General features: G+C 41.9%; 1 protein-coding gene across 4 annotated transcripts in view; it reads right to left on the bottom strand.

The window, feature by feature from the left end:
* Positions 1 to 25,490, bottom strand: part of LYRM4 (LYR motif containing 4) — a 171,216-nt gene that overhangs the window by 110,980 nt on the left and 34,746 nt on the right. For all 4 annotated transcript variants that reach the window (XR_012901668.2, XR_012901669.2, XM_075921304.2 and 1 more), the window contains exon 2: positions 10,811 to 10,931. Coding sequence is in view for 2 of the 4 variants with exons in the window: in XM_075921304.2 (XP_075777419.1) it covers positions 10,811 to 10,931 (121 nt within the window). In the remaining 2 variants the exon portion in view is untranslated. The remainder of the gene's footprint in view (positions 1 to 10,810; positions 10,932 to 25,490) is intronic.

Raw genomic sequence — 25,490 nt, 5'->3', positions numbered from 1 at the left:
GACCTAGAGATTATACACAGGCGAAAATTTTACACAAAGAGTGAACAGAAAAAATGAGAAGGTTCTGTCTCTTTTACAGACATTGCTTAATGTGGATTTCATACAAGAAATTAACTTTGTACTGAGATTTCAAAGAAAAACACTGGCAGTTAGGCCAAGTCTACACTGACACTTTATAGTCAACCCCAGCCCTCCAAGTGCAGCAAATTACAGTGCTATAAAGTGTCAGCATGAAACAGGCTGTAACATTGGGAGCATGGAGGTGGTTTACACAGAGCAAACCACCCTTAAAAAAAAAAAAAAAAAAAAAAGAAAGAAAGAAATTACAAGTACCCCCAGTACCTACAGTTTTCAGACACAACATTTTTTTCTACCATTGCCACATATTTGTTTAAACAACTTAATCGTAGCCGGACAGGCGATGAAATTTTGGGTGTAAAAAGTACAAAAATAATAAAGCACTGTAAAACTCAAAACAAAAATTCAGTTTTCTCCAACTTTCAGTTGTGTTGACGAACTCCGCAAACTTCTCTCAAGTACCCCGAGGGTCCTTGGACCACTGGTTGAGAAACACTGACAGAGTACTAGTGCTGTGCTTCCAGCACTCAAACCGTGGCCACACTAGGAAAAAAAAAAAGCGGACGTTCACAATAACAAGTGGAAGTTCAGGAGTGATACAATACAGCCCCAGAAAATATGAGGCCCTGAATAAATGCATTTTAAATCTGATTCTGGAAAGAAGCATCTTTGATCAACTGACGATATTACCAGGTTTGAGCCCACCTTCTTTCAGTTTAAAAAAAAAAAAAAAAAAAAAAAAGACCTCTCCCACCCTGAAACAAAACAAAATAAACCCCACTTTATCAGAAGAAAAACAGAGCAAATTCCATTTTTCCAGCAAACACTTAAAATAATAAAAAAAATTAAAAAGTTTAAATAAAAGTTAACAATCCAGTTCTGGTTTTTAAGTGGCCCCATATCTATAACTCACCTCAACACCCTAAGAAGTGAACTTTCTTATACAATGTTTTATCAAAAATATATGATTAGAAAATGAAGATCAGGTCAGATTCATTTCAGATATGAATATAACTTATAATATAAATATGAGCCTTACGCAAATGCTTTTTTAATCCAGTAGCAACAAAAACAAATCACCATCATGCCTCTTTCTTCTTGGGTAAGCTTGGGAGTTGACTTATGATTGATAAATCCAAAATCCTCTCAAACACTGTACTATGCAGCAGGGCTAGTCCCTCTCGCTCACCAGGCATCAAAAGATGAGAATGTTCAGCTTTAAGCTGGACACAGTTCAACATTAGAAATCCAGCTTTAATAAATCACAGCCACCAATGCCAATATAAGTCTGAATAGCCAGATTAAAATCTGGTACAAACATAATGAACTGTATTGAACAGGAGTTATTTCTACCTACTATTTCTCTACAAAGTTTTATATGTAAATGGAGTTATGAGTGCAACTCCCACAGGTGGTTTCATTTGGAATAATCCAGTTGAAGTGCAGCTGCAGTGGAAGGCTGGAAGCATGCATTTATATGCATCTTGGGACTGGATACACCAAAGTAGGAAGTACAAGGGGATAGCAGGTAGACAATCTTACCACCCAAAAGTAGAAATGTCCCTATTTTGAGGACTGTAGCACACCAGGGTTCTGGGAGGGGTTCCTCTCCCTCCTGATCAGTGGGTGGCAACTCCGTGTCACTGCACCCCTGCATAGATTCTCTTTGGGAAATCAGCTGTACTGGGCTTCCGCCTCAGGTCAGTCCACAGTCACTAAGTCAAGAACTCAAGCTTTGTTCGGGCCACATCTCCAATTAATTATGCTGAGCCCTCACTGTGGACACACTACAATAGTCCTGGGGCTCAGGCCTATGGTCAGGATGAGCCAACAGTGGCTAGGTATCGGCCCAGGCTCTGGGTGGGCAACACACAGTTTGGAAATACAGGTCCAGGCCTTGGTTCAGGGTGGGGCAGCAAACAAACAGTTCTCGGGTAACAGTCAGTAGCAAAGTTCCCTGTAAGCTGCGTGGCCACACAGCTGTTTTCTGAACCCTGCTCAGAGGTTCAGAGCTCCTTCACAGGCAGGGACTTCAGCTAACTGGTGGGGGAAGAGGTGTCTCAGCTTAAGGGAGCTGCTGCACACTTGAAATGGAAGAGCTCTCAAAGCAGATAAGATAGGGTATGTCTACACTACCACCCTAGTTCAAACTAGGGTGGTTAATGTAGGCAACCGGCGTTGCAAATGAAGCCCGGGATTTGAATTTCCCGGGCTTCATTTGCATATTGCCGGGCGCCCCCATTTTTAAATGTCCGCTAGTTCAGACTCTGTGCCCGCGGCTACACGCGGCACGGACTAGGTAGTTCGGATTAGGCTTCCTATTCTGAACTACTGGTACACCTCGTTCCACAAGGAGTAACGGTAGTTCAGAATAGGAAGCCTAATCCGAACTACCTAGTTCGTGCCGCGTATAGCCGCGGGCACAGAGTCTGAACTAGCGGAAATTTAAAAATGGGGGCGCCCGGCAATATGCAAATGAAGCTCGGGAAATTCAAATCCCGGGCTTCATTTGCAACTCCGGTTGCCTACATTAACCACCCTAGTTCGAACTAGGGTGGTAGTGTAGACATATCCATAAGGAGGGAATAAGTGGTGGGGGAAGGAGGAGGGAGGAAGGCAGTGAGGAATTGGCTGGGGGAGAGGAGTTTGGAGAGTCCTGTCTGCGGGAGGCGAGAGAGAGGCAGAGACAGGAACAGAAACCCAGCACTCTCCTCAAGCCTCCTGGGCTGGGAAGGGGAAGGTAAGGGGCTGACTGCATGGGGTAGGTGGGAATCGAGTAGGTAGGGGAAACACGGGGTGGGTGGATGCTGGCATCTGTGCAGTGAGGTGAAGGCAGGGGGGAGTTTGTTTGGGGTGTCTTGACTCACTTGTTGCAGTTCTATCTGGCTGGCTGGCTTAGGGAGGGCGGGGGGAAGCGGGCTGCATGGGTGTGTGTGTGTGTGTGCGTGCGCGCGCACGCACACGCGCTAGGAGGACATTTGCATGATTACATTTCAAACAAAGTGTACATAGGTGTTAATGGCTTACGGTAAGAAAGAAAAAGATTCTTTTAACAGAACTTTTCGGAGTGTTGCAGACATCTAAAACTCTGATATTAATTATTTTTTTAAATCCTGTGTTACCAAGTAATCTATGGTATATTGTATTGCATTAAGGCCAGATCTTTGCTATGTGATAGTGTTCTGTCTCTTATGAAGTAGCAAGTACTAAGTGTGATGCTAGCTTTATAGGATGAAACCTTATTTGCAAGCTCTTTGAAACATGCACCTGCCTACAAACCATGAAGCCTCGTGTTCTTTGTTTTGGGGCTTCTACTCTTTGAGTTGGTGATCCACACAAGGTGAAAGTTTCAAACCAGCAGAACTTTTATCTGTTTTTACAGCATGGATCCTAAACATTCCCCAAACTATAAGCGTTAGTATATACAGTAAACTTCCGATAATCCGGCACCTTTAGGACCTAGGGGTTGCTGGATTATCAAATATGCTGGATTATCAGAAGGGGAGGCTATGAGGGATCTAGGGTGGGGTGGGGAGGATGCCACCCCAGACTCCTCATATCCCCCCCTTCCGATAGTCCAGCTCTGCCCCAGGTGTTCCTGATTCAGCTGCTGCTGGTCAGTTTCAGCAGCGGCTGAATCGGGGACGCCTGCAGCAGAGCAGCTGGAGTGCTGCTGGGTTGGTCCAGTAGCACCGACTCTTAGCGCTGAGAGACCAACCCGGCAGCACCCCAGCTGCTCTTGGGGACGCCTGGGGCAGAGCAGCAGGGGTGCTGCCGGGTTGGTCCCTCAGCGCCGCTCCTTGGCGCTACTAGACCAACCCGGCAGCACCCCAGCTGCTCTGCCCCAGGTGTCCCCAAGTCAGCCGCTGCTGATACTGATCAGCGGCTGACTCCAGGCAGCCAGAGGCAGAGCTGCTCTGCCCCGGGCTTCCTGGAGTCAGCCGCTGGTCAGTTTCAACAGCGCGTGAATCGGGACGCCTGGGACAGAGCAGCTGGGGCGCTGCCGGGTTAGTCCAGTAGCGCTGCGGGGACCAACCTGGCAGCACCCCAGCTGCTCTGTCCCAGGTTTACCCAAGTCAGCTGCTGCTGAAACTGATCAGGGGCTGATTCCAGGAAGCCGGGGCAGAGCAGCTCTGCCTCCGGCTTCCTGGAGTCAGCCGCTGGTCAGTTTTAGCAGCGGCTGAATCGGGGAAGCTGGGGGCAGAGCAGCTCCAAGGTCCGGCTGCCCGGAGCACTTCCGGGTTCCTGATGGTGCCGGATCATCAGGAGTGCCAGACCATCAGATGCCGGACGATTGGAGTTTTACTGTAGCCTTTTACTCTTCTTTCCATTATCACAAAATAAGCAGCAGCGTTGGGCACCCAAAAATCTGGGGCACGACTGGATCTTAATGTGCACTCACCAGGCTCTTCCTATCTCTGTTTTGTGGCTCTGCTTCCTCCCTAGAGAATCTAGTTAACTTAAAAAGGGGAAAGCCTTCCAGAGCGAATAGCAGAACACTAAACCTATGAAAGAGCCTTTCAAGTGGTAATGAAGCCATTTAATAGGCAATTGCCAAACACAGCTATATACTGTTTTTTTCTGAATTTACTATGTTAGTCTATAGGACCTTAGTTTAAAATTTGCTTTAAAAATATTTCATTAGTGTGTTGCTAAAGATTATAAAATCACATCGCCAAAAAATTCTTATTCCCTCTCCAGGGGTGACTAGTGAGGAGGGACACAGCAGGGAGGGGAGGGGGTCTACCCTCCACGTGACCTATCCCCCACGTGACTCCTCACTGCACCACACTTCCCTCTGCTCCAGGTCCCACCTCTCTCTTCCTCTTCCTAACCCTTGCTCTGCCCTCACTCTGCCTCTTCCTCCAATACCCCCTCACCTGAGTGATGCAGCCCAGGGGACTTCTAGGGCTGGGAGTCTGGGACTGGCAGCAGTGGTTGGGTCTGAGGAGGAGAGGGGAGGAAGTAGAGTGATGTGACTCTAGCTCACTCTGCTTTCCTGACTGTCACTCTCATTCCCACCAGTGAGTGCGGGGGTGATCCCGTTCCCTCACCCAAGTAATGCGGCAAGAGTTGGAGTAGAGTCAGTTAAGGCCACGTAGCTCCGCTTCCCTTTACTGCTGCCAGTGAATGCAGAGGAGATGGGCAACTGCTGCTGCTGGTGGCAGCAGGCCCGTCTTCCCCAGTCCCCTGGGCCTGCCGGCTGCTGGTCCCTTGCTTCTCTCATTCACGGAGTTTGGGGACATTTACATCTTTATGTCCCTATGGTGCATTGCCCCAAAGATATTATGTAATTTTACAACTGTCATACAAGAGGGAGAAAAACCACCCCTAGATGTTTGTTTTATCTATAGCTTAGAATTAAAATTTCTAACAACAAAGTTTCATGATCCAGGTACTGTTGCTAAGTGCATTCTGCCTCTCATGATTGGTAGTCTAAGTCAGGGGCTTTCAAACTTTTTTTTTTCTCATGACCCAGTTGAAGAAAATTGTTGATGCCTACAACCCAACATAAATTGACTAAAGTGTGGCCTCCAGAGTGGACTGAGCGCTTCAGCTTTGGGAGGAGGTCAAAGGGGCAGGAGAGGCTTACTTCGAGCTGCTCCCGGTCAGTGGTACAGTGGGGTGCTAAGGCAGGCTTCCTGCCTGTCCTGGCATTGCAGATCATGCTGTGCAGCAGAAGCAGCCAGCAGCAGGTTCCCAGCCAATGGGAGTGCAGAGATAGTGCTCAGGACAAGGGCAGTGTGTGGAGCCCTGTGCACTCTTCCCACTAGTGTAAGTAGTTCTCTTGGAGGATGACAAGGAATATGTGATGGTCAACTCCCAATCTATTAAAGACTTTGGTGACTGGACCCAGGTAGGGATGATGTTTACCTTCCACAGTTGCAAGTAAAATCTAAGATTACTAAAAATGAAAAGATCAGAGGAAAAACAATATTATTTTTTCGCTGTAAAAAAATTTTTCTATATGAATCGGTTCCACTGTCGTCCCTATAGTCAAGCAGCCCCTGGTGTGTAAAAACAGGAAAATTTGGTGGTAAAGCTACAAAAAATTGGCAGTGGGATCCAAAAGCAAGTGCAGAGCCCAAGCCAATTTCGCTCTTCAAACACAATACATTTCAAAGTGTCTATGCCAGTCCAATGCTTTCTAAAACTCCTCAAATGTTAAAAATGAAATGTTGAATACAATACCACACATAGTACTAAAAATCTGCCATATAGCTAAATCATTTAGGAAGTGCTGACAGTAGGAAAAGAGTCAAATAATTTATGCTGCAGATATATTATTACTGATTCATAATAATAGTAGTGATGTTCTAGTATATTTATCAGATAATCTCTAAATTCACCAACTTGTTGCTTGCATCGCTAACGGGCACATATTGATACTGACTATCATGAAGGTTGAATACTCTGGATATGCTCTACTGAAATGGATATAACATAACTCCAAAAGCAAACTATTAGTCTGGGAGAATTCTTCTAATGGTATACACAAATAGAGGTTCTAACATGAAATATCCTTGTCATCTAATTAAAGTAGGTTGCAATGGAAAAAAAACCCAAGACTGTTATAAGATTATGACAGGTGTGGCATAACCACATAAATGGGAGATGGGAGTTCCTAAGTTCTGATAGTTGGTCTGAAAGTCACTTTGGCCATCACTCAACATTGCTTCAGTTTTCATCTCAATAAAATGGAGATGATGCTTACCAACACCAAAGAATACTGCAAGAATTAGAAGATATTTATAATAGGTTGTGGATATTAAAAACATTTTAAGTGCTTATTACCCAATATTATAAGCACAGCCCACTAAATAGAGCTCACAAACCCTCTTCCTACACTCTCATTCATGTGCATAAGAAAGGAAAGCAAGATAATTCAAGCTATATTAAAAAGAGGAGTGATCATTGTCTACCTCTTCACTCAGAGCATGGTTATACCTGAAAGACAAATTCACACTTACTAGGGAAACCCTTTCATATTGCTCCTCCAGAAGTTTTTGATATATCGTTGGTTACCCGGCAAGAGAATCTTCTGCATAAAGCATAGTTCTCATCAATTTGGACTACTTGAAATAACAAGCAAAAGCAATGAGGCATCAAAACCTTTTTACTGAAGGGTACTTCAGTGATATGATGCCAAAAGAAGAATAATTGGTTCTGTAGAAATCATATCTGTTGGGAAATCCAGAGTAATTTCTTCTTAAATGGGCAACCAACAGACCAATGCCTTTCAGTTTCAATCTAAGGCTAAAAATAAGTGCTTTACAGGATGAAACAAATAATAATAAATGATCTTGTGGATTAAAATAGGCATTTTAACAAAATGCACTGGTTGATATAAATGTTTATTTTGGTACAGTGAAAAAACAAAAGCTGTTGTGATGTCATGAAGAGAACTTGCTAGGGCATTAAAATTACACAATACAAATGAATCTTCAAAGTGGCTTATATAAATCCAGAATCTAAACAAAAGCAATATTTTTTTCAGGAAAATGTCTCTAATACACCTCTTGCTCAAACAGTAGCATTAATCCTTTAGAGAAGTCATGGGAGCATAAAAAGAAATAGTTTGATAATTATGCAGTAGACACATATCTCACTACTGGTGACAGTAGAACTCATTCTCTCTCAATAACAACACACAAAGGATTTTGCTGACATTAACAGCTGCAACTTTTCCACTCTTGAAAATAATAATATACTGGTCAGAATGTACTTCTCTTATGTCAGACAACAGATACAAGAAACAGCTCCATACCATGTACTATGGGCGGAAAAGAATCTGTGGATTGCCTCCCTCTATTACCTATCCTATTTTCAAATCAAACCAATAACTAGGAAAGTGTGGGAAGACAGAGGTTGAAATTAATGTTCCTCCATGCTTTTTAGCTTTATAAGGCGTCTTTTAAAAAATCAGGAAAATCCAGTGTTAACTGACATGAAATGATAATAATCTGTCACTATTTCACATTTCCCACTAGACTGATTCAAATTGTTATTTATGAACCTTATACTTCAATGGTCATTTTGATGACTAAACCATAAATTAGCATGTAAATTTGATTTCACAGTAACAACAAATTGTCAGCAAGCTGGGGTATTATTTAATTTCTATCGATATGCAATGAAAAAGTCAGCAATACCAGATGTGCTACATCATAATAAACCCCCAAACTTACAAAAAAAATGTACACTACACCTAATATTTGCTTCATTGCATTTATGTTTAAAAATAAAAAATATATAATGTATGTTTTGAGGTTGATTTTAAATATAAACCCATTATTTTATGCCCATTTACTCCATTAATTAAATTGTTCAATTAAAATAAGATTGAAAATAAACACTCAAGATGTTAAAAGAAATATGACATCATGCAGAAAAAATGTGTTTTTCCATGGAGCATATGATTGTTAAGTGCAACACAAAATGGAAGACAACATAGGGCTTAGAAGCATAGGGCTTCGAATCAGTTTTATTCCAAAGATTGTGACAGACACACTGTGGTACCTTCAAACAAATCATTTAGGATAAGAATGGGCATAATACATCCCATGGGACGGGCAAAATACATCCCATAGGCCAGATCCAGCCCATGGCCCAGTGGGAGCCTCAGGCAGGCTCCCTGCCTGCCCCTCCCTCACATGCCACTCACAGCAACCAACCAATGAGAGCTGCCTGTTTACAGGACAGACAGTAACAAAGTACCCACCCCCAGGGCTCACGGCACTCAGAGCAGCACATGGGGCCCACTGCCAGACACTTTGAGTGGCGCGTGGAGGCATGGAAGACAGGGCCTGCTTGAGGGACCAGCTGGGCTGCTGACCAGGAGCTCCTAGGTAACTGCCCCCTATCCAGAGCCTGCATCTGGCACTCTAGCATCTCCTCCCCGAAACCTCTGCCCCCACTTCTGCACCTATATCCACTCCCAGACCTTGCACCCCAATCCTCTGCCCCAGGTTACAATCCAAATCCCTGCAACTCCTACTGCTCCCCATGCCCCAGGTCAAAACCCTGTTCCAGACTCTGCATTCCCTCCTGCATCCCTCCTCCAAGTCAAAATCTTCTCCTGCACCCCCTTCCAGACCCTGCACTCCAATCTCCTGCCCCAGGTCACAACCCCCTCCTGTACTAGGTCACAACCCAAACCCCTGCACCACCCACCTCCATCCTTGCCCCAGGTCACAGTCCCCTCCCAGACCCTGGACTCCTCTCCTGCACCCATACCCCCCTCCTGAACCTGGCACCCTGATCCCCTTCCTCAAGTCACAATCTTTTCCTTCACCCAAATTCCCTCTCAGAATTCACAACCTCCTACCCCGAGCACCCTTCTACACCCAATCTCCATCTCAGATCCCACATCTTCTCCATTAATATTGTGGAAGAGTGCAGCCCTTGACCACTTACCAAATTCTTGGTGTGCCTCCCATCAAAAATTATTGCCCACCCCTGATTTAGGACCAAATTTTCCTCTAAGATTGGCTCAATTTGAGGATACTGAACTTCATGCATGCAGGACCTGAGCCCTGCTACTCCATTTAGGTTAATGGGATCAGTGACCTAAGTGTTACAGTATCCAAAATTAGAAGACACTTTTTGAAATAGTTATGTCTTGTTGGCACCTCACTCCTTACATGCTTTTAAGACCTTCTTTCAACAAATAACCTTGGAGGTATTCTTCTGCAGTTACTAAATAGTAAATGATTGACTTGACATAGCAAGCAGTCTTCCAGCTTTTTTGTGTAGCTCTGGTCTACACTAGGACTTTATTTCAAAATAACCCCCCCAAGGTCGAATTTATAAGTGGAGTATCCACACATAATGGGCCACGGAATTAAAAATCTGTACTCCTGCTTTTCATCAGGAGTAACAAAATCATTATTTCGAAATAGCAGTAGTGTGGATGCTCTAGTGCCACTATTTCGAAATAATTATTCCCAGAGAAAGACTTCAGAATGTAAACAAATGTAAAACAATCATGAAGATGGAACTGGAAAGCTAGGCTCTATTTCTGAAGCAAGAGGCTATGGGCAACTTAAAAATATAACTTTATATACTTTATGCATAATATTACTCAGTTAAATTTGGTATGTTCCAAAGAATCATCTTGCTAGCATTCCTAGCTCTGTGCACTATGTTGTGAACACAGTGGACAAGAATAAATGATATCTGATCCCAGAAAATATTTTCACAAATGTATTCAAAAATGTTGACTGGCTATGCTTCTGCTTCTATGCCCTACTGGACTGTGCCTCCAATAGGGACAAAAAGAGAGTAGAGGAGACTTAAGCTACTGGCACTCCCCTGAACATAACAACAGTGAGTGGGAAGGAGGAAAAGAAAGGATGAGAGGATAGACATAAGACAGGAAGAGAAAACACAACAGAGAAAAGTAAAGCAAATGGAAAACAAACACCTTGCAGCAGAGGACTGAATAGCAGAAAGAAGAGGGACAAGCAAGGAAGTTTAGAGAACAGGATGTTGATACCATTTGTACATACGGGACTCATGTTTAAATCCTTCTAATCAAGAAGAATGGAATACTATGCCAGACGTTTACTCCCTAACTCTTCTTCCCCACCATTTGTAAACAGTAATACTGTAAAGGATATACCTCTCTCCCTTCTGTAAATGGTATGGTACTTGCACCCTTAGAGGAGAACATATAATTCAGCATTTTACAATCCTTAAGTAAAAAAGAGATAAGCCAAAGTATGCTTACCTGCCGATGAATAATCTCTAGGTTCGTTCTTGCTTTATTTATTAGTCTTTCTATTTCTTCTGAATCCTTTATATGTTTGTTTTCCCTGAAGGCATCTCTTATTCTTCTGATGGCATATGTTCTAAAGATTGTTTTAGAAAAAGCATTAGTAAGTATATGAGTTTTGACATCTAAGCCATTTTTAAAGCATTTGGCTAATGTAGTAAAGTGCTGTTGAGGATATTTACAAAGAGTTGTATATGCTAATCATCTATTTATCTGCTTCAAAAGTTGTCTTCACTGTTCAGGTTAAATCTTATTATGCCCCAGTAGCCACAAGGTTGTGGTCAGGACCTTGATATCTAGCACTAGCTTTACTAGAACTTAATGTAGAAGAACTTTGTGCTTCATATACTTCAATTTTCTCTGAGATGTATAAGCACTTCTCTATCCCACCAGTCTGGAAACGTTATTATAGATTATAAACATATAGGCTGTGTCTAGACTGGCAAGTTTTTCCGCAAAAGCAGCTGCTTTTGCAGAAAAACTTGCCAGCTATCTACACTGACAGCTTGAATTTCCGCAAGAACACTGACGATCTCATGTAAGAAATCAGTGCTTCTTGCGGAAATACTATGCTGCTCCCATTCGGGCAAAAGTCCTTTTGCGCAAAAGCTTTTGCGCAAAAGGGCCAGTGTGGACAGCTCAGATTTGTTTTGCACAAAAAAGCCCCGATTGCGAAAATGGCTATCGAGGCTTTCTTGAGCAAAACCGCGTCTAGATTGACACGGACACTTTTCCACAAAAAGTACTTTTGCGGAAAAGCGTCCGTGCCAATCTAGAAGCTCTTTTCAGCAAATGCTTTTAATGGAAAACTTTTCCGTTAAAAGCATTTGAGGAAAATCATGCCAGTCTAGACGTAACCATAGTGTAGCGGTTCCCAACTGCCGGTCTGTGGACCGCTGCCAGTACACGACTCGCTGGTTGCCAGAGCTCAAACCAGCTGTTCATGGTGGCTCAGCTCCAGCAGCCACAGTGGCTGAGACATGGCAGGAGGAGGCGGAGCAGGAGGCACGTGCGCCACGAACGGCCGCTCCCCCTGCCAGCATGGCCATTTTTGCTGGAGGTCACACAAGGGCTGAGTCAGCACCAGGAGAAGGTGCCTCCCTTCCTCCCACCTCCCTCGGTAATGGTGGCCCAGCAAGGGCTCCATGCTCCCCTCTGTACCCATGGGGGCATAAGACATGCTTGGGGAGGCAGGGGGCACGAAGGAGGAAGAAGTGTGTGCTGACAGTGGTTGCTCCCCCTGTCCATGTGGGGGGCAAAGGGATGCTGGGTGAGGAATGGTGGAGGTCATAGGGCAAGAGGGTGCTGGAATGAGCTATGGGGGCAGAGGTTAAAGGGTCAAAGGGCATAGGGTGTAGGTATGGGGGTCAAAGGGTGTTAGGCACTGGGGACTAAGGGGCTGAGTTGGGACGAGGCGGTCAGGTAACATTGTTTTTGCATATCTGCATACTTATTATCTGCCTAATGAATATGCAAATAAAATGTTACTGGTCTGCTAAAAGTTTGTGAATGGGTTTGCTGGTCCCTGGCATAAAAAAGGTTGGGAACCACTGATATACTGGAATCACAGATAAACTGCAGAATTACTCCTCAACCCATACTAATGGTGGTTTCATTAATGGAAACAGAATCGTTAACAATATCAAAAGAAACATAGAAAGTCCCCATGTTGTCTAAATTTTCTTCACCAAACAGGGCTTTTTTTTGGTCTACATTAAGTACAACTACCTGCAACGTTTTATTACATGCTCTCTGGTTATTTGTTTTTAATACCAAAGGTCTCCTTGTAACAATATGAGTACCCACAAGAGAAGTTCAATCGCTATTGCTCTGCCTGCTAGTAAATTGCACTACTGCTTGGCACTGCAAAGAACAGGCCTGAAGTAGCACAAAAACACAACTTCTGCTGAATGCTAGTTACAAGTGCTATAGAGCACAAGGAGATTTCAATCATTCATTTTCTTGTCACATCAAGCTCAACAGTGATTTGAATCAGTGCACTGATTCTTGTTCCTGGCATTCCAAGGGTCATCAGGCACAATGCTCACCATTGCATACATCAATCTGTAGCCTGAAAATCACCAAAGGAGGGCTGCTGATTCAGCCATTCAAAAGGTGTTTTTTCTCAATGTGCATGGTGCTTTCCAATCAAGGAACAATGCCCTTGTTCCCACTAACAGGCGGGAAGAAAGACATGGCCTCCACCCTCACAAAGCAATACAGAAAAAAGTGTCCAAAGCTTTAGGCCACAAGGGCCATTAGAAACACAGACTATAAGTCTCTCTCCTTATTTAAAAGCCCATAAATAATCTTTGTTCAGTCTTCAATAAAGCCCTTTACAAACACTGGATGGATTTCACTTTTATTAAAAGATACTCCCAATTGACCAGTAGATATTTTTACTGGAGGTCAGTTTATAAAGATATTTGGTACATGCTTCTAGCAAAAATTTAGTATTTTAGTGTCAGTATACAACTATACGTTTGATGTGTAATGATATGCTTATGAGATCTCTACGCTTCTACTTCTCCTTGTGTCTCATGATTAGAAAATGTCTGTATTGTAAACTAAGTTGTGTCTTCTAGTAACTCTGTGATCCTTATCTGGAATGCTCTGTAGATCTTTGGTGTGAGTGGAGGATATGTGTAAGTGTGAAAAACCATCACAGATGCCCAGATGGTCAAGAAGAAGTGGGAACCTTGTAGATAACCAGGAAACATCCATTCTGTCTGAGGCTGAATTAAATTAGCAGAAATGATGAACTCTGGAGACAGGCAGACACCCCCCAAGAGTGAGACACAAGAGTAGTAACTCCACATGAGAAATCCACTTCCTTGACACTACAGTACTATTAAATGATGGACAAATTTCCACCACCCTATACCAGAAACCTACTGACCACTACACTTACCTTCATACCTCTAGCTTCCATCCCAGACACATTTCGCAATCTATTGTATACAGCCAAGCCCTAAGGTACAACCATACTTGCTCCAATCCCACAGACAGAGACAAACATCTACAGGATCTATATATAGCATTCTTAAAACTGAAATACCCACCCAATGAAGCAAAAAAAAACAAAAAAACAAAAAAAACAAAACAGATTGACAGAGCCAAAAAAGTACCCAGACATGAACTACTTCAAGACAGGCCCAGAAGAGAAAACAACAGAATTCCATTTGTTATGACCAACAGTCCACAGCTTAAACCCCTCCAACGCATTATCAACAATCTACAACCTATCCTGGAAAACGATCGCTCACTCTCACAGGCCTTGGGGGAAAGGCCAATCCTCACCTACATACAACCCCCTAACCTCAAACAAATTCTTTCCAGTTACCATGCAATACATCTCCATCATAATCATCCAGGAACCCACCCCTGAAATTAGCACTGGTGCCAAATCAGCACACACATCTATACCAGCGATTTCATCACTGGACCCAATGACATCAACCATCAAATCAAAGGCTCATTTAACTGCACATCCACTAATGTGATATATGCCAGCAATGCCCCAATGCAATGTATATTGGCCAAACTGGACAATATCTACGGGAAGAATTAACGGACATAAGTCAGATATCCAAAAAGGCAACACACAAAAACCTGTTGGAGAACACTTTAATCTTCCTGGACACTCATTAATGGATCTCCAAGTGGCTGTTTTGTTTCAGACCAATTCCACAAACCAAATACACAGAGAAGGATTGGAACTTAACTTCATTCACAAGTTTAATTCTTATGCTAATGGTCTGAACTGTGATATAGGACACACACTATCTCCCACCTTTTAATGACAACCAACCAACCAAGCTGTTAATGATTCTTAACAGCCTCTTGTAACTATTTGCACTCTCTTTTCTTCTTCCCCTCCCCTTTTTTCTACTCCCCTCCTTCCCTTACTTATTCTTGGATCTGGACTTAGTATACTCCTATCATCTGAAGAAGTAGGTTTTGCCCACGAAAGCTCATGATACCATCTACATGTTTTGTTAGTCTTTAAGTTGCTACTAGGCTTAAAAATTTATTGTTTTTCAAGTTTTTCCTGTTACAGACTAACTTGGCTACTCCCTGAAGCTTTTAGACAAACAAGAGACAACGATGAGAAACATGACAATAACCATCGAAGAATAATGTGGAAAATCCTGAGATTAAAACTATTTAAGGATGAATGATTGCAGCATGACACTGCAATACCCATAGACTCAAATGGGAAATTACATATATAAGAAGGGAAGCTCTTGCCATGGGATTCTGGGTTCCATCCCGCAAGCTAAGCCTTAGAGGAGCCTCAAATCATGATTAAAAGACCCTGACTCCTCATTCAGTCAGTTTTACCTGTCCAGTTACTATGGCTAGACTGGTAACTATGCACCATTGTGTGTGTGTGTGTGGGGGGGGCTGTCTTTGTGAAGCATATGCTAATTGCTTTGATACTGTATTCTTAATAAATGTGGCATCTTGCCTTTTCCCCTAAAGAGATTCCATGTGCTTCTTATAAGCATATCATGCAGGATCCTTTTTCAGTTGTATTTGTAATTCGCATGATTATTGTCACCATTTAAAATATCTCACACCAATATATGTATTTATTTCAAACTTAAATATTTTGCCTTGGAAGAAAAAGCCAGTGAAAACCACTCCAATAGTTTGTTTTCAGGGATTACTTTTCAATCTCCTATGAAAGTGAAATGCAAGTTTCAGGTCCAAAATAAAATCTGATCATGAACCATCTCTCCACACTCAATAATACAGCAAGAGAATATTCTTAAGGAAAAAAAGGTTAACAATCAGCTTCACAACCATACCATTAGATGGGGCCATCCAGTTCCTAATTCAGCTTCCATGAGGTAAGTAAGAGCTCATAAATAATACATTTCAATCTCAGGAACTAAGGTGGTTATGGAGTGCTACCCTGCTGCCACAAACCAGCAGATGGTGTATGCTTTTAATTAGAGCCTGGTCACCTATAATGTGACATGGCTGTGTGTATAGTTAATAGAATTTATTAAATATGGAAGCTCATTCTTATTTGCAGCTGGTGGCCTAAAAGATTTTGAGGGGAAGCTGATTAGTTATTCTAGGGCAGACAATCAAAAATGTTTAAATTTACTTTAATTTTGTTGCTTGATAATGAATGACTGGATAAGAAAAATGCTCTACATCCAGGGTGTGCTTTAAATATATTCTTTCCCAAAAGGAAAAAATATATATATTCAAAAGATTTGCTGCGAATGGCTAACAAACACGTTATGTGCCTTTTAAAAAAAAACCTGGTGTTTGTTATCCAGCTTTATTTTCAAAACATATGAGTAACTCTACCAAGGTGAGGATTCCCATTGATTTTAATGCAATTAATCACATGCCTATTTGTCAGTTTGGCCACAGATTGCTTTTGCTCTTTTATATGTACAACAGCGTCATTATCCATCTTCTAGTTTTTCACTTAATATACCAAACACAATTGTTTAGAAAGAACACTGATGTATTTAAGAACTGGCACAAAAGTTCACACTTACTTTCTGAACACTATGTATGGCAAGAAAGAAACATGTATGGCTAGTAGACTCAACTAAAGGATTGCCCAGTGTAATCTTTTTCTTTTCTAAGTTCTAAAAGCCTGTAAATCTGTTAGCTGCCATTTTATATTCCAGTCCTGCAAAGACTTATGGACATTCTTAATTGTAAGCACTTGAGTAGTTCCAATTAATTAACTGGATGATTCTCATTTTTAAAATTAAACATGTACTTAAACTTCTGCAAAATTGGGGCCAAACTTAAGCATGTAAATATCTGTAGTGGGAAGACATTTTGTTGCAATTTACTAATACATCTTTGGATGGAAAGTGATGTATCTCACTGCACTTTACAAAAATTAAAGTTAGTGTAACAATACTTCTGTAAGGGTATGTCTACACTACAGGACAAAGTTGAGTTAAGATACGCAACTTCAGCTATGTTTATTGCATAGCTGAAGTCAAAATACCTTAATTTGTCTTTTGGGACGATATACACTGCAGGAAGTGAAGGAAGGACACTCTTCCTTCGACTTCCTTTACTCCTTGAGAAATGAGGGTTACAGGAGATGGAGTAAGAAGTCCTGCAGCTCACCATTATTTTGAAGTAATGGCTTGCTGTGTAGACACGCTGCTTTGTAGACATACCCTAAGATACTGATGAAACAGAAACAGTGTTCAAGTGTCTTGCCTGAAGTCCCATATCAAGTCTGTGGCAAAGTAAAGAACCTGTGCCTCTAACATCTAACTCTGTATGTTAACCATAACCACACCCTTTCTTCCTTTTTGGGAAGTATAAATTAATATATATTTTAGATCTTCTCAATGTAAGATCTTCTAGCAGAGATAAAAACTGATTGTTTTGTACAGCCTCAGTTCTGAATGTTTATCCTTTTCTCAAGCTCCTAGGTCTTAACAATGCTCATACAAAAATCCATTAGTAATACTATGGGTGTGGTACTACTGCAGATCTCTGAACAACAGAGTCCTCTTAAATTATAGCAACACACATTGTGTATGTAGCAAGAAAGAAGGATATTCATACACATTAACATAAACCCTCTCCTGTACACACCTGTTTTTCCTTGAGAATAACTGCTCTAAGGAAATCCTTTTGTTTGGCTCATAGTGAGTTAAAGAACCATTATTAATTATCACAATTGCATTGATTCTCAGTCCAACCAGTATAACACAGTACAAATTAATCTGTATTCTTATACTCAGAGGTTAGTGTATCTGAATATTCTTTAATAAATAATAAAAAAAATCATCCAAGCATAATTGTTATTTGCAGATAGGACACCTTACAAATAGTTCTGGCAGTACATGCTACAGCCTGAGCAAGTAGTTTCAGAAATGTTACAGTTGTTGTAATAAAAATAGCAAGCTAACTGCAGTGCAATCTTTCTCTTGCATTAAAATTATCATAATGGGTGCTTGAAACCATCACAAGACATTTACAGAGCAGGCCAGGAGAAAGACAGACAAAAAATATGGAGGAAAAAGGAAGAATTGGTCCACAGAAACTACTGAGAGTCTGTTCTAGTAAATTACACAAAGGAGAGAATTTTAACTCTCTTGAAATATCTAAGCCCTTCCATCTACATAACATTATCTACAGGGGGAGGGGAGAAAGGAAGGAAGGAGGACAGGGTATAGGTTGGTATAACTGTTTTGCTCAGGGGTGGGGATTTTTACACCTTTGAGCAATGTAATTATACTGATATAAGTTCATAGTGACCCATCAAAGACAGTGGAATTTCTGCCACATGTGAAGCTATCTCCATCTACCTCCCCTTCCCCCAAAATGTTTTCCTATTAAAACTGTTTCTAGGCGACCATCATGCTGACATTCCAGTTCTTCTACTTGGGCACCACTGAAATCTGCAATCCTACTAAGTTAAGTGACATTCAACATCTGATATTATCCAAATCCATTCATATTAAAGTTCAATTTGCTGACATTTTGTTATAAACTGAGATTTTTCACAATTTAAACCAATTTAGCAGAATAAAAGGGTAAATGCATGGATCCATCATTTCAAAGAACTGAAGCTTCCCAATCCAGATTTACTTTTATTATTGTTTTAATTTTTTTTATTTATGAAAGAAGCAGTGTCAATGCACTTTTAAAAAAAGTAATATCAAACAATTGAATAAAAAATGTCTTGCCTATTTCTATGGTGTTCAATTGTCATAATAACTGTAGTGGTTCATGACTGTCAGGAAGCAGTGCAGAATACCTGAAACAGGTATGTGTTCTAGAATTAGATTTCACCAATCCACTTATAAGTTGAACTCCTAAAGCACTGTAACAGTCTTACCACAGAGTCACAGAAAATTCCCTTGGACATTCCAGTCTATCTTGCCACCGAGGAAAGCTGGACTTAAGTGATAGCTTGTTGCTATTCACCAAAGATCATGTAAAACTGAGATTGCTTCCTGTCTCAAAAGATCAGTAACTTACCTGAGGTCAATTTGTATCTTAGATCTTTCACCAAAGACAACACTCGTAACCAATCCTGTAAAGAGTATATTTCATAGATTGAAGAAAAGCTGTACAAGACTGAAAGCTTTTCTCTCTCCAACAAAAGTTGGCCCAATAAAAAATATTATCTAACCCACACTGTCCCTCTAGTATCTTGGGACTAACATGTAGACAACAACACTGCATACAGAAAACAGCAGTCTGTTAATAAAGCCAGTTTCATTGGCCCAGGAAAGAGAGGGCAAAGGCATGGTGGCAGAGAACCAACATAAAAGCTCCAAAACCAGATAACTTCATCACTTCTGGTGGACTAGAGATGGGCTACACTGGTCTTCGGTTGCATTATTGGCCTCCTGAGATTTTTGGGGATGTCCTTTATGGCTAGATATTTAACGTTGAAATCTTACATCTTGATGGTTATTGTTGTGCTTTGTTGAAGTATTTTTTGCCAAAACTCGCCCAGGAAAACAGAATGGTTCTCTTTCTGCCACTTCAGGATCTACTGGAAGGTTACAAGTGTGAATGAGCATTGGGGTACAGCATAACTACCAGAATTTATGCTCAAGTTTTACCTCACACCACTAACTAAAAACAACCGTTTAGAGCTTGGAAAATTCCATCAAGAAGTTGGGACCAAGGAGTGAGATTATGAAAAAATATATTTTCAAAGAAGCAGAATTACAACATAAGTAATTTCCCTTTAATCACTTCAGTATAGCTCCTTGACATCCTTAAAATGAGGTATTATGTAAATGAAAAATATTTACTAACAACTACCAGCACCACCACTGGAAACTCAATTTGCATTTCCAGGAGTGGGAAAGAGAAGAGACTATCAAGGCAGTTTTCAAATAATTTTTCAGTGTCTTATTGAAATCCCTATCCAAGTGTAGCACCATTTTAACAGAAACTGTTCTTTTTCCTTAACTGCAGACATCATCTGGAATTGTTGACAACATACAGTTAGATGGTGACCACAACCCCTAAATGAAAATGTATATTAAATGTATTCATTCTGCTCTATTCTGCACATACATCTTCCCTGAACCACCTTTTGCGATCTAGGCTCATCTGCATCTGTCATGCAATTAACATCCCAAAAGTATAATGTAGATGATTAATAATTTCAGTGCAGACATTTGAGGACAAAGGCACCACAGGTGCATGGCTACCCAAGGGGTCAATCAGGTAGCAGCTGCCCACAAGTAGAAAGCATCAAAAGTGGTTCGGGTTAATGTGGAAAACAGTGCCACTGTAAATGCATTTCAAGATACAGTGTCATAAGCAATGGGTACTAGCTACTGGTTTTAAAATTTTGGACAGTACTGATCAAAAACACAGAAATAGTTTTCTCTTAAGACACATGGAAATTCACTGTAAAACTTATAATACTTCTGCTTTTGCTATTCCCTAAAATGAAGCTCAAGAGTCCTTCAGTTTTATTGTGTGTCAATTTCTCCCAAAATAGCAGCTTCTAAAGAGTGAAGTCTGAACCAGGGCCTTCCACAGAAATACTGAAATTGCAATAAGTATAGATCATAAATAATTGCTCTTCTGGGATTTAGATATTCTTATTAGAAAATACTTATGGAAGGTCACATGAATATCACTGCAGTTTCTCTTTATATCATAGGCACAAAAGATAACTATTTTTTAAAGTAAAGTGCAAAAAATTAGATGAAAACACTGTGCATTTGGATACTTGTTTGTACTACACAGCACTTTACTGTCAAAAGAATTCTGATCAAGTAATAAATGTTAGAGTCTCTTAATCTTTTGTATTTACCAATACTCAAAATAGTTTAAGTCATCTTCCAAAGGAGGCCTTATAAATGTGCTGACATTTCTCACTGTCTATTATTGTGAGCAAAAATAATGCGTTAATGGAGCATATCACAGTTATAAGCCAGCCAGACTGCTAAAGATAATGGCATGGCTATTAGGGATAGTTATTTTGGATGGTCTAAAGTATTGGTGCACAAGCAGCAGCAGTAAATTGTGATATAGAATCCAAGCAAACAAAATAGACAGATAACATGGGAAGAGGCTTGAAGGTCAGAGCGTCCTGAAGGCTTCATCAACAAAAGAAGAAAGAACAAAACTACATTTCTCCATTATCTAAAGTTGTATGTAAATCAACAAGAAGGTGAACAATAAGTTATGTACTGTAATACGTCAACTTTAGGGAATCCACTCAATTATAAAATAATGATTTTCCAACTTTATCATGCTTTTACTTTGGGAGATGAGGTGCAGAGGGGCAATGTAGAGAGAGGATGAAAGATTTACTAATTTGGAAAAGACTCCCTTCTAAAAAAATTACAGTTAACTTTTTCCATTTATTTTTTTTTACTTTGATTCTCTTCTCCCCCTCATTGATACCTATGGTCTTGGTAAACTACAAGTACTAGTTAGCAGGCTCTCAAATTCATATTGGGAAAACATGAACTAAGGCAGGGATACTCAACTGTGGAAAGCTTAGGGGCCACAGTGATACTCACAGCACATGCAGAGAGACGCAACTTAATTGTGGTTGCATAAACAGTAGACTTCTGATAATCCGGAACCTTTGGGATGTAGGTGGTGCCAGATTATTGGATATGCTGGACTATCAGGTTGTACTATAAGATGTTTTTTTTTTTAAATATATCTATATATACATACACACACACATATACACACATGCACACACACTGTATACAGTATATACTGTACATAAACTGTTTAACCCTTTTTATTGTACATACTGTATACAGTATACTGTAATGTTTTAGTTTTTTAAACCCTTTTTTACCTTTTTCGCTTTGTTCAGCTGCTGCCTTGTAACTCGTTTTTTGCAGAAGCTCACTCACTAGGCTCTTGCCATTTTGATGCCGGACTATCGGAGTTTTACTGTACATGCAAATATACAGGGCTCGACAAATAAAGTAATCTACTTGCCTGTGGCGAGTAGATTACAACCCGGAAGAACCAGAGAAGAGCAATTAGAGTATGCGCAGAATGATCTGCGCATGCGCAGAATGATCTGCGCATGCGCAGAACCACACAAAACCGCGCGGCTGGTGAGTGGGGCTCGCCGCTGCTTGGCAAGCCCTGCAAATATATATGCAAATGGATTCTTTCACATTGATGGGCATGAATACAAAGATTAAGGCAAGACTACACAACACGCAGGCCCCATTTAAGTCAGTTCTGCTGATATTAATACAGTAAACTTCCGATAATCCGGCACCTTTAGTACTCAGGGGGTGCCGGATTATCAGATATGCTGGACTATCGGAAGGGGGGGCTATGAGAGGTCTGGGGTGGGGGGAGGGGATGCCACCCAAGACCCCTCATAGCCCCCCCTTCCGATGGTCCGGCTCTGCCCCAGGCGTCCCTGATTCAGTCGCTGCTGGCCAGTTTCAGTAGCGGCTGAATCGGGGACGCCTGCAGCAGAGCAGTTGGAGTGCTGCCTGGTTGGTCTGGTAGCGCCGACCCTTGGCGCGGCGAGACCAACCAGGTAGCACCCCAGCTGCTCTTGGGGACACCTGGGGCAGAGAAGCTGGGGTGCTGCCGGGTTGGTCCCGCAGTGCTGCTTCTCGGCGCTACTGGACCAACCCGGCAGCACCCCAGCTTCTCTGCCCCAGGTGTCCCCAAGTCAGCCGCTGCTGAAACTCACCAGCGGCTGATCCAGGATGCCTGAGGCAGAGCTGCTCTGCCCCGGGCTTCCTGGAGTCAGCCTCTGGTGAGTTTCAGCAGCGGCTGAATCAGGACGCCTGGGGCAGAGCAGCTGGGGTGCTGCCGAGTTGGTCCCACAGCGCCAAGGAGCAGCGCTACTGGATCAACCTGGCAGCACCTCAGCTACTCTGCCCCCGGCGTCCCCAAGTCAGCCGCTGCTGATACTAATCAGCGGCTGACTCCAGGAAGCTGGAGCAGAGCAGCTCTGCCCCGGGCTTCCTGGAGTCAGACGCTGGTCAGTTTCAAAAGCAGCTGAGTCGGAGGCCTGGGACAGAGCAGCTGGGGCGCTGCCAGGTTGGTCCCCGCAGTGCCACACCTTGGTGCTGCGGGGACCAACACGGCAGCACCCCTGCTGCTCTGTCCCAGGTTTACCCAAGTCAGCTGCTGCTGAAACTGACCAGGAAGCAGCGGCTGAATCGGGGACAGCTGGGGTGCTGCCGGGTTGGTCCCGCAGTTCCAAGGGGGCAGTGCTACGGGACCTACCCGGCAGCACTCCAGCTGCTCTGCCCCCAGCTTCCCCGATTCAGCCACTGATCAGTTTTAGCAGCGGCTGAATCGGAGAAGCCAGGGGCAGAGCAGCTCCAATGGTCCGGCTGCCCGGAGCACTTCCGGGTTCCTGATGGTGCCGGACCAATGGAGTTTTACTGTAAAATGCAATATTTACCTGATTTCCACCCATATAACAGCACTTTTAATGAGCAATGAGAGTCCAGGACTTTAACTACTATAATGCATATCAACAGAAGACCATTATATTGACTTGCTGTTGTGGAGCATGTTCCCAGTGGAGGCCATGTTCAAAGGATCCCTCCCAGGGGCCACGTGTTGAGCACTGCGTAAACCCAAACCGCACTGTGGGCCACAAACATATGGGCCATGTGCCACATGTGGCCCACAGGCTGCATGTTGAGTAGCCCTGAATTAGAGGGAACTTGCTCAGCTATATTTACATTCTAGAACAAGATATAGTTCAAAAACTGAAAGCCTCAGGGTTAAAAAGTCTGCTGAAGATTCACTTTAAGTTACCTGAAACTTTTATTGCTTGGCCAGATACCAGTGCAGACTTGCAATATAACAAACTACTCCAAAGAAAAGGAATCTCTTTTTAATATTTGTATATTTCATAATTATTTAAAAACTCATTAGAAGTAACCAGCAACGGTTAAACAGAAACTTTAAAAAACATGCAGACACTTTGAATTAAAGTTTAAATTTGATAATTTAATATAAACAAAATCCCAGTCATGGCCAGTAACAATAACTAGCTCTCTCCCAAGTATTCATAGTTGGGGATGGCATAGTGTCTTGAAGAATTTAATCAAGGAGGAAACAGAATGGTACAAGTGTAATGCTGTATTATTATTACAGCCGCTCCCTGAGTTACAAACAAGTTATGGACCAACACTTAGTCCGTAACTCGAAGTGTTCATAACTCGGATCACCGTTCGTAACTTGGATCCGCATTTACAACCATTTTGGTCGTAAGTGCGGATGGTCGTAAGTGGAGGTGGTCGTAACTTGGGGAGTGGCGGTATTTTATACATTATTATTAGCAGAGCTCCAGGAGTTTTCTCCTCATTCTCAAAGCTTCAACACTAGACAAACTTCTAGCAGTGCTGGGGTTCTCAAATTACAATACAGGGCATCCCCACTATAAGTAGCCCTGGTATACAACTGGTCACCCTGGTATACATCTGTTCCGCACTAAAGTTGTTGACGCTTGTAGGAACTGATATGTTAAGTCCTCCGATTCCCTGCTCTTAAGTCACGTGCAAAAAAAATTGAGCAAATGGAAGTCAGATGCGGGAAAAAGCTTTTTGGAACATATCTTGGACTTACAGCAAGGACGGCCTGTACAATATAGATATCTGGGTGTAATATAAGACCAAAGTCTACTAATTGAACAAAGACTTGGAGAAAATCCTCTTTTCATGAGAACTTGATAAGTCTACAAGGCAAGTTTGGGGCTTTCATCTAAAATATAATCAGCATCAATTTCTAGTACTTATAATTGTGAATCTAAACTTTTATATGTGTATTGTAAATTAATGCAGGAATGAATTCATGAATTTACTAAGAGATGACACTTTCAGTGCCTATTTTGTTTATAGGTTTCCCAAGCAACTAAACTAACATGCCATTGGTCAGTTCCAAAGCTAATGTACAGAACTTTATGAACAGCACTGAAACTGCTAAGAAACTTTTTTATTTTATTTTATTTTATTTTTTTTGCTGCTCCTGCTGGGAAAGGTTCTGAGGAGCAAGAGAGACAAGCACTGCAGGTATTTCATAAAAGAAGAGGAATCAAAAAACAGTCTGGGGGAGGGGTGCAACAGAGGATTCCTGGTTCCTCCCAGAAGCCAGGATATGGAGTGGGGGAGAAAAGGTAATAGACTTGCTCCTTCATTCTTTGAACAACAAGGCATTTAGTTTTTCAGGCACGTACCAATCAGAGGCAGACATCAAAGACAAAGCCCCTACACCACAGGCCAACAGAACAGAACCCTGGTAAAAATGTCAGCATCTTCCTCCCTCCATCTTTCCAATCTATTTTGGTCAGTAAGTTCAGACCCCCAAACCTCTCCTAAAAATGTCTTGCTTTTAGGCAAGTGGCAGTGGATCTGTCTACAGAATATAATTTGAAAGGATGGGTGGTCAAAAACAAACACACATCCTCTCCCCTTCTAATGGTAAGCTAGTATCACGTACTCAATAATATATTAAGAGATGTATTCAGTGCACATTACATCATAAATGGGACCCACTACATCTATCTTAGAGTGTGTCTGTCTGTACATCTGTGAGTCCGTTTGTTCAAAAACTCCCACACTGTAAGAGCTAGGATCACCAAATTTGGTTTGTGCCTTCCTCTTACTCTAACTTAAAGCAAGCTCAGGCTTTGGTT

The sequence above is a fragment of the Pelodiscus sinensis genome, chromosome 2, assembly GCF_052426305.1.
Source record: "Pelodiscus sinensis isolate ZL-2025 chromosome 2, ASM5242630v1, whole genome shotgun sequence".
NCBI classification, from domain to species: Eukaryota; Metazoa; Chordata; order Testudines; family Trionychidae; genus Pelodiscus; species Pelodiscus sinensis.
This window is presented reverse-complemented; position numbering and strand designations above follow the sequence as displayed.